This window comes from Fukomys damarensis, unplaced genomic scaffold (assembly GCF_012274545.1).
Source record: "Fukomys damarensis isolate Sample0158 unplaced genomic scaffold, DMR_v1.0_HiC HiC_scaffold_16, whole genome shotgun sequence".
NCBI lineage: Eukaryota > Metazoa > Chordata > Mammalia > Rodentia > Bathyergidae > Fukomys > Fukomys damarensis.
This window is the reverse complement of record NW_022900928.1, coordinates 71,626,770-71,637,336: the sequence shown is the minus strand read 5'-3', so window position 1 is coordinate 71,637,336 and position 10,567 is coordinate 71,626,770. Positions and strand designations below refer to the sequence as shown.

The 10,567-nt window shown below is 36.9% G+C and overlaps 1 protein-coding gene across 1 annotated transcript; it reads right to left on the bottom strand.

The window, feature by feature from the left end:
* Positions 1 to 472: 472 nt before the first annotated feature.
* Positions 473 to 1,408, bottom strand: LOC104858026 (olfactory receptor 149). The gene has a single exon (XM_010618105.1). The coding sequence runs from the start codon at positions 1,406 to 1,408 to the stop codon at positions 473 to 475; it is 936 nt and encodes a 311-aa protein (XP_010616407.1).
* Between the last annotated feature and the right edge of the window lie 9,159 nt (positions 1,409 to 10,567).

Below are 10,567 nucleotides of genomic sequence, written 5' to 3'. Positions count from 1 at the left end.
TTGGAAGTTGTGGGGCTGTGCTTCTCTCACTCTTTCAAACAACCTTTCAAACCATAAAACGATGGCATAGCCAATGCAGAGGCTGAAGAGGCCATCACTACAGCCAAGATGAAAAAGCACCAGAGGGAGAGGGAATAGGAAGAGCAATGAAAGAGGGTGAAGAAAAAAAAACTGAGGGAAAGAAAGTTAAGGTTGCTCTGCCCACTAGCAAGAGTTTCCGTTCTCACTCATTCAATATGTCTACAAGAAAACTTTGATCCCAGTATCAGCGATCTCTGTAGTTTTTATTCTGCCATGTGCTCCTGATAGGTTCCTGGAAAAATCACATGAACTCTTAGCATCTCAGTCCTCATGTCATAAAGTAGAAATAATAATACTATTTGTGCTCTCAAATTTAAAAATATTCATGAGAACAAAATAAAAGTATTTTGTCAGCTGTAAAGTGTGAAGTGTAAGTCACTGATATCTCTCTCTAAAACTTCTCAGGAAGGAAGCCCAGATGATGTAGCACATTTCTCAGTGATAATTTCACTTCCTTATTCCTGAGGCTATAGATCAAGGGATTTAGCATGGGAGTGACCAGGTTGTTCAGGACCTGAACAGTTGCATCCAACCAGGGGCTTGGGGTTGGCCTTAAGTAGATAAGGACAACAGGCATGTAGAAAAGGAGAATGGCAGTGAGGTGGGCACTGCAGGTGGAGAAGGCACGACGTCGGCCCTCAGCAGAACGTATCTGCAGAATGGAGCAGACAATGCAGCTGTAGGACGTGAGAATAAGAAGGAAGCAGCTGAGGGGCATGAGACCCACACTGATGAACCCCACCATCTCCAGGCCTGCGGTGTCTGCACAGGCCAGCTTGAGCATCACTAGGATATCACAGAAGTAATAGCCCACCTCCCTCGGGCCACAGAATGGCAACTGGAATGTGAGAGTAGTGAGAAAGGTGGCATGAATGCAGCCAAAAAATAAGGTCCCTGTGGCCAAGATGGCGCATACTCTGTGGCTCATGATTATTGTGTAGCGCAGAGGGTGACAGATGGCAACAAAGCGGTCATAGGCCATCACTGTGTACAGGAAGCACTCGGTGCAGCCCAGGAAATGGTAGAAGAAGAGCTGGGACACACATCCTCCATAGGAGATGGCTCGGCTGTTCCCTGAGAGGTAGAACAGCATCTTGGGAGAACTCACAGAAGGGAAAAATATGTCACATACAGATAGCTTGCACAGAAAGAAGTACATGGGAGTGTGAAGCCGAGTGGAGGAGACGATTGCCAGAAGTATGAGTAGGTTCCCTATAAGGGTGAAGATATAGAAGGACAGAAACAAGGCAAATAGCATGGTCTCCAGACCCTCTGTGTGTGGGATGCCCAACAGGATAAATTCAGTCACCACTGAGTGATTCCTCATACTTAAGAGAAAGTCTGACATAGAAAACAGAGCCAAGACTCCCAAATCTGGACACCAGTATCAAGTTATTAAGCTTCTTGCTGATGAGTGATTTAACAACAGCAATGTACCTATTAATGAAGGGGAAGGGGAATATGTAGGTAAAAATACTTCTTTCAGAAGTCACCATCTATCCAATTTTTGGAAAGAATTTTATAAAAGCTTACATAATGAGATCAGAAGTTTAAAGACATTTTCAAAACATGTCCAATTAGAAACCTTTTGGGTCCTTCTCTCTTCTAATATAGCTATATGTGACCTCTTATAATATTTTTGAGCCACAGACTGACTCCCAGTATTTATTGATATCTGCAAAATAACAGAAAAAATATATTAGAAATGTACCAGAAATCAAAAAAATTAATATGAATCTTCATTTTGGCACTTATTAGTTATTGTAGTTAAAATTATCTGCACATGTGTAGTCCTGGATTTGGAGCACATTTATTAAAATCTCACTTAGTTTTAGGAATCATGCAACAGGGTTTTCTCCCTTTAGACACTAGATCTTGGTGTCAAATTCAGTACAGAAGCTTTCAAATTGTACAGCCACTTTCAACATCAGGATTCTAATCAGAAACTTTAGCAGGTGCAAGTGAGAAACATCTCTAAAAAAATGACCAGGATAGCATGTCACCCTATAGCACATCACAATTAGGTAAAAAATAAGAACTGTAAAGAGAGAAATTAGCATTCTGGGATAGGAGTGATTATTGACCCCTGCTATCAATTCTAGCCTCTGTGAACAAATTTCCATGAGTTTTTCATTTATTGTCCTTATCCATAAAACCCGGTGTCTCTGGTCCTTGCCATTGTGCTGATATAATTATCAGCTATGATTCTACAATTTCTTTTGACTTGAAGTCCACATCAGATATAGGAAGTCCTTAAGTACTACAGAGAATAGAACAGTCATGAATTTGGATTTCTTAGTGTTCAAGGGCAAAGGCCAGCAGTGAGACATGGGCAGCAGTTTGAATACTCACAGAGTCCAGCTGAGAACATGGTCAAGTTTTCCCAAGTGTAATGTCCTTCACATTTACTACTTCTAAGCAGAGCATAGTGTGCTCCAACCAAAAAAAACTTCTCATTTCATCTTTACATATAATCCAGTCTCATGGGATTTGTGCAAGCAAAATAAGCGTACATGTACTCTCCCTGGAATGCTTTCATGGATGTATACTTCAGTTCTTCTTAAACTCTTGTTGAAGCTCAATGATATCTCTGAGGGAGCAATTAGTTTGTAAACCTTATGTTCATCCCATCATGAAAGAATAGTCATGATATCATCAGAAAAGAATAGCCTGAAGTGGGAAACAAGTTCCTCAAAGATTGTTTGCATGGCAAAGTAAGTTCCAATTCTCACATTATGTCACCTCCAATGGTAGTATACTTTTATTTTGTTTGAACTTATCAAGAATTGTGTCAAGTGCAACATCTTCACCTTGTTCTAAAAATAAAGGACATTAGAACTCAGAACAGTGTGGATTTCCTAAAGTTAGATAGTAGAAGAGCCCAGGCATTCACAAGCTTAGCTTACTTTATTTACACAGCATCAACCCTGATTCCCAAAAATGATCCCAGGCAGAAAGCAGCTGTCCCTGTGAGAGAAGAGTACTATTAATAGATTTATTTGAGAATTTTGAACAAGCTTATGTATACTCACGTAGCAATTACTGTTGCTATTATGCACGCTATGCTCTAAAGGAGTAATGCCAGTGAGAAAAGAGAGAGTGAGATTAATGTTTTCATTGGCTCATGTTCTGTTCATAGAGGTAAAGCCTCACAGAAAGTTTAATAGATATCCCTCAGGAGATCTATAAAGGCATGGCATAACATGGAGATTATTTTGCATTATACTTGCATTGTTCTTGTTTCAATCACAGAAAAGAACCTAACTCATTTAATTCCTTATTCTCTAGACCAGATGTTCAAGCTAGTCACTGGATTATTGCAGGAAAAACTGATTATAAATGGTAAGACTTTTTTTCTGAGCATTCTCGATCCAGTGGCATGTGCTTTTTTGTTTGTTGGTAATACAAGGGATTGGGTGAATTGCTTTTTATTCGTAATAGAAGTAGAAATTAATTGGACTGTAATTCAAAAATGTAATAGAATAGGGTTGACAAATTCCTTGATTGTGTTTTTCTTCTTCCTACCATCAAAATGATGTGGAGATACAAAGCAATTTTCATCAAAACACCATCAGATTTTTTCACAGAACTAGAAAAAAATCAAAAATTTATATAATACAAGAACATATTCAGAATAGCAAAATAAATTTTGAGGAACAAAAGCAGAGTTGGACACATCCCAGATTCCAAGTTATTATACAAAGATACAATAATAAAACCAATGTTACTGGCATGCAAAATGGCATGTTGATCAATGGAATAGAATTGAGTAGACAGACACAACCGCATGCATTCACCTTGGTCATCTGATTTTTGATAAGTGAGTCACAACACTGGAGAAAATACACCCAATAAACAAGTGATACTGGGAAAACTAATTATTAACGTGCAGAGGAAAGAATCTACACTCATTACCCACCCCCGTATTTAAGTAAAATCAGAATTAATTAAAAACACCTAGAGGGCCAGGGATTTAGCTCAGCGGTTCGGTGGCCTGCCTTGCAAGCACAAGGACCGGAGTTCAATCCCCGGTACCAAAATAATAAAATAGAAACACCTAGATATTAGAACAGAAACACTACATCTTCTGGAAGAAAAAATATGTAAAATTCTTAAAAGATATAGGGATAGGTTAGGATTTTTGAACAGAATAGCACATGAAATAACACCATGAATTACCAAAAGAAATTTTATAAAATATATAAAATTAAAATCTTCTGTACAGCAAAGGAAACAACCAAGAGAGTGAAGAAACAACCTGAAGAATGGGAAAAAAATTGCCAGGTACTATTTGAACAGAAGACTAATATCTAGAAAATAAAAAGAGGTCGAAAAAAATAGACCCTGCCAGATCCAATCAAGAATGGGGAGGCAGTTTGAAATAAATAGACTTCTCAAAAGTAAAAGGTACAAATTGGCCAATCAGTAAGTTCCTGGAAAACATGTTCACCATGATTGCCCATTAAGATAAATTTAAATCAAGAGATTTCATTTTGCTCCAGAAAGTATGGACTCAAAAAAATCAACAAATGCTGAATAAGTTGTTGGGAAAAGTAGCACTTCTACAGTGTTGATGAGAATTTAAACTAATACAACCACTGTAGAAATCAATATGAACATTTCTCAGAAATCTAAAAATAGAAATTCCATTTGACTAAGCTATACCTTTTGTGGGTATCTTCCTGAAATTGTTAACTACTGTACATTATGGTACAGTGGTACATGCATATGCATATTTATATAAACACAATTCATAATAACTAAATTTTGAAAGCAGCTTGTATGTCCAGAGGAGTGGGTCAGAAAAATGTGCTATATACACAGTGAAGTACTACTCTGCTATAAAGGATAACTTTTAATTGTTTGTAGGGAAATGGGTGCCTCTCTAGACCATGATGGCAAATGAAATAAATCTAATGCAGAAAGCGAAAAATTGCATGGTTTCTCCTCTATGAAAAAATCAAAACTATAAAGAGAAAAAGATGAGATGATAGAAAACAGTGAAGTAGACTTATGAGGAAGGAAGGGAATGAGTGGAAATAGTAATGCCAAGAAGGGAAATGGAGGGAAAAATGATTAAGTTTCAAGATGTGTATTTACCAATTTCCCAAGACAAACACAGTATGCATTGCAAATATGTGCCATCAAAAATCCCCTTATAAATCCTTCTCTTTGTAAATGTGCTGGTATAATCCTGCCTAGAAACGTTTCAGATTTGACTCTCTCTGCTGAGCAGACTACAAGACCCAACTTCCATGACACCAGCAGATCAAGGTTTTCAAGATGAGTAAAACATTAGAAGCAATGAATATAGAAGACATGGTTGAACAACCCAGGGAAAGCAAGGACCTACTCAAAACAGATGAACGTGTGTATAGATAGATACACATGGATAATCTTATCCATGCAGAAAAACAGTCATCTCTCCTGTGCCTTGTCTACTCCTTCTGTTTCAGGGACTGGTTCAGTGTTGTAATCTGCTGTTATTATCTTAGTTTTATCCAAGCAAGTTGTAGGCTTTGACAGTGGAGAGGGGATCAGCATAAGGGACTGCTTAGGAGTTAGGGCTTTCCAGGAATTCATCATTCCCATCTCTCTTCAGCAAAAATACAGGAAATATGTGTTTCATAGGTTTTAGTTCTATTTCTTGTTTTACCCTTTTGTTAAGTGGATCCCATCTCTTTCACAGAAATCATTAAAGTTCCAGGAAGCTAGGAACTTCATTTCACCAAGAGGAAAGGAAAGGGCATGGTAGGACCTTGAGATGCATCATTATCTTATTTTTTTAGGATTGCTCTTTTCTTTTAACATGAGCATTCATTTTTATAAATTTGTCTCTTAGAATTACTTTCATTGTGTCCCATAGGTTTTGGTATGTTACATTTTCATTGTCATTCAGTTCTAGGGACTTTTAAAGTTTCTTCCCTATTTTCTTCTATGGCCCATCGATTATTCAGCAGTGCATTGTTTAGTGTCATTTGTTTGCATAGTTTCTGTGGTTTCTTTTGCTTTTGATATCTATTTTATTCCTCTATGAAATGATAGTATAAAGATGATTATTTCAATTCTTTTGTATTTATTTAAGAATGCTTTATAATTTAAAATGCAATCTATTTTTTAAGTTCCATGTGCTACTGAGAAGAATGTGTTTGTATTGTTGTCAGATAAAACACTGTATAAATATCTGTTAGGTCAATGTATTCGAAGGTGTGCTTTAATATTAACATGTCTTTGTTGATTTTTGTCCAGTTGATTTATTTGTGAAAATAAATTATTAAAGTCCCCTACAGTTACTGTTTTTTTTTTTTGTTTGTTTGTTTGTTTGTTTTTTTTATTGAGTTTATTGGTACATTTAGGGATACAGTACAGTTACATTCATTGTTGGGATCATGTACCTTTACATGGCAAGTCTTGATTCTCATTTTTTCCCCTTACCTCTGCCCTCCCTTCACCCCCTCCTCCCCTCCCCATCTACAAACACTTTATTTTCATCTTTTCATTCTCTCACATTTTTTTCTTTTCCCTTTTTGTTCTTCCCCTACGTATCACACCTTCCCTACACCTTTAGCTCCTTTTCTCCCATTTCTAAATGTCAGTAATATTCTGCAACAATGCATAAGATTCTAATAAGATTACAGTTACTGTTTTGATGCCTTTTATGCTCTATAGTTTTCATTTGACATTTAGTGTGTCAACATTCAGTGAAATATGTTTACAAGTGTTATCTTTTCCTGTTAATTTTTTCCTTTTACTAGTATTACTGCCTTTTTTGTCTCTTTTATCAGTTTGGGCTGGAGGTCTGCTTTTTCTGAGATTAAGATAGCTGATCCTGCTTGTTTTAGTCTCTGGTTGCATGGGATATATTGTTTTCTATCTTTTCACTTTTGGCCTATGTGTTTCCTTTTGGATGAAGTGTGTCTAATCAAGGCATAATAAAATTGGATTTTTCTTTTTTATACAGTCTGTCTGTGTTTTTTGATTGGTAAGTTAGAACCATTAATATTGAAAGTTATTGTTGTGAAATATTTATTGGATTCAGTCATTGTGTTATATTTTCAGTGCTGATTATTATTTTTTCCTTTGGTTCGAGTACTCTCCCAGTTAGATGTAGTTTCCTTTGGGCTTTTTTTGGTGCTGGTGGTCTCCCTGTCTCAGTACCTTAAGTCATCTGCAATGCTGGTTTAGTGTCATGAACTGTTTTAGGGCTTCTTCTACTTCTGTATTTCAAAATAATTTTTAAGCATATAAAAGTTTCGGTTGCCAGTTGTTTTCTTTTAAGGCTAGAAAATCGTCACTCTCAGCACTCCCAGTCTGTAAGGTTTGTCATGAAAAAAAATCTGTTTTCATTAGTGTGCCTTTTTATATATTACAGGTTACTTGTTGTTTTTCTCTAACACCTTTTAGCATTCTTTCTTTGTGGTGAAGTTTTAGAATTTGAGTGTGATGTATCATGAAGATGCCTTTTTTGGGGTCATAGCTATTTGGATTCTGTATACCTAGTTTATGTGAAAATTGAATCTATCCCTAAATTTTCCACTATTATGTCAGTGAATAAAAACTTTTATGCCTTATGAGTCATCTTCTAATCTGTCCTTTAGTCCAATAATTCTTAAAGTTTTTTTCCATCACTCACTAACTACTGGATTCAGTCCATGATGTCTTGTTGATGAGTAGGTAATCTACTCCACTCTCTCCTAACATCAATAACCTTTGCTGCCAATACTTTCAATTGGCAAGAAAAGTGAATGTGAACAGCAAACACAAAAATAAATTCTTGTATTATTATTGCAAGGTGTGATACTTTTGCATGCAGAGAGTATTTTCACAAGTTTCATGGTCCTTAGACCTAGATTACATGGTCTGATAGCACATACATAAGGGGTATTTAGATGTATATAAGCCAACTTCATGAAAATACTAAATCCTTCACAAACTTTAATTTGCATACAAGCTATGTGGAAAACTTGATAACTTTAATACAGTTCGTTCTTGGTGTTGCCTGAAATTTTGCATTTCTAACAAGCATCTAGGTGATGGTACAGCTCTGTTCCACAGGTTATATTCACCTTATAAAAGCACAAAAGAAAGTTCAGGAAAATTAGATTCCAGAGTAATAAGCCACATCAATCTTGTTAATGTCAGTTTGGACAAGCAGCTATAAGGAAGTTTGACTTAGACTATATGCTGAGTGAAAGGTACAGAGGTCCTGGTCAGAATTCTAGAACATTAAAGCTAAAAATAATAAAAATTTTATAAATATTGATATTAAGCACTTAAGAAGTTAAATCATTTGCTTATCACATAACTATTTAGTGTATGATTGGTATTCTAAAAATGACCTAGTTTTCTAACCAGTGCTCCTTGCATGCTTCATAGATGAGTAAATCAACATAAAATGGAGAATATGTGCACAGGATACAGAGTAAGCAGCGGACACATCACAAAAGTTGGGACTGGACATAAAGAAAAATGAAACTAATATAAGTCCAATGACAGAATTAATGAAAGACAAAACACAATCAAGTAAATATAGAAATAATCATTTCAGTATTGATATAGTGATTTTCAGGGACAATTCATTAAGTAGGGTCATTTGCACTAGAATAGGGCACATAAGACATGAAGGTCAGAAGCAATAATGAGCAGCTCCATTCTTCCTCACGTGGTGGGCAATCCTACTTTAGGTCTCAGGCATAGTGACCAATTTTCCTATTCTTTATTTCTTTATACTACATCAGAGCCTGATAAACAGTTCTCATGCATTCAGGCTAAGTCCAAGGATATCATAATTGGTCTCCTACAGGAAGGTTGATGAGTAAGGAAAAATATAGTCTTCCAAAAGCATAACTAAATCCAAGTTTTGTAGGTAGTAGCAAGAAAAGCATGAGGTATAGGCTAACAAAGTTTAAGCAGAAATAATCAAGATGATTCCAAACAGTTCCAAAGTCAGAGAGAGTGCTTGAGTCTCTCTCTTTGGATTTTGATGTTTATTGACTTTGATGTTAGTTTTTGACTTTAAAATCTTCCTTCTAAGAATGGAAAACTTCAAATCTTAGTGAAAACTAAATAGAAACTTTAGGGATGTAGCTCACAGGTAGGGGTCTTTCTTGAGATATCAAAGGCCTTGGGCTCAATTCCCAGTACCATATAAAAAGAAAACAGTGAATAGGCAAATGCAATGTAGAGATTTCTCTAAGTAAGACATGCTATAACATTAAAGCAGAAATCCTTTGTCTGGAGTCTTTGTAACCTGTTTTTTATAACATCACTTTATGAGGAATATTACTGAATAAAAGTGCTTTGAACTCCAATAAAGAGAACAGGCTTAGAAATTACCATCACTTTTTTGAAGGGACATATTGGGGGAAAAAGATGACATCCAAATTTACCTGAAAGAGAGAATCAGGTGGTGTGGACATCTTTTACTTTTTTGGCATGAAATACATAGGAGAAGTATAAAACACAAAAACATGTTGCAGCAGAGGAGATGGTAAGGGTGGTGAGCAATAGATAAAGAGAAGCATTTCTTTTTAAGTGGCATTCCCAAGGGGTAAGCACGATCCACAGAAGACTTCAAGAGTGCATTAGCTGCTTTCACAACTTTCCATGTGGTAGAGCCTGTGATGACAGAAAACAGGAATCAGGATGAGGGGCAACAAATAATAAAAAGGCTCTTCTCTCATTCTCCCAGATTATGTCCCCTGAATCCTGCTTTATCTTTCCTCAGTACACTCAATTTTACTCTTCTTCATACTCAGATTCTCCTTTAGTCTTCTATGGCTGCATTAAAAAGTCAGCAGCAGTGAGATGAAAAACACCCAAAGAATAAGTGCTTCAAGCTCAGTGTTACACTCAGCACTGAGAGAGTGAGGAAAGTAGGTACCATTTCATATCCTTCCAGTTCAACAATTTACACTCCCAATCTATGCCCCATTCCTTTCCTACTCAGTTCTCCCTCTCTCCCATTAAATATTTCACCCTGTTCTGACAGGAAAAAGACTAGCTGGAAGACAAAGAGAGTCTGAACCAGGATGTGGTGGGAATGGAAATGGCTGTGAGGATTTTCATGGTTGCCCCCTAGCAGGCCTGGAGAGGAGAACCTAGGAAGATGTCCAGCTTCCTAAAATGGTAGGGGAGGGATCCTGGGGTTGAGATCCTACCTGTATGGGTGCAAATCCATGCCCTGGCCTTCCTTTCCAGAAAATCCCACTCACTCTCCCCCTCTATCCCATTGGTATACAGCCAGATGTCCCTGAGGCCTCCAAACATAGAAAGTGCTTCACTTTTTGCTCACTTTTCGTCCTCTAAATTACTTATAGATGGAATTACCTCTCCTCCCTCCCTACCTACCTCTACTACTTATATGAGATAATGTCAGACCCTGAACCAAAGGTCAGTTATCCATTCAGTGTGAGGCTAGAAAGGGCTTAATTGATAAACTCCATGTAATTACCACAGCATGGCTCCAAGCCCCTAAAATATTCCA

What these genes read in the sequence shown, in the direction of transcription:
- LOC104858026 (XM_010618105.1), bottom strand. Translation starts at nt 1,408, where the DNA reads ATGAGGAATCACTCAGTGGTGACTGAATTTATCCTGTTGGGCATCCCA.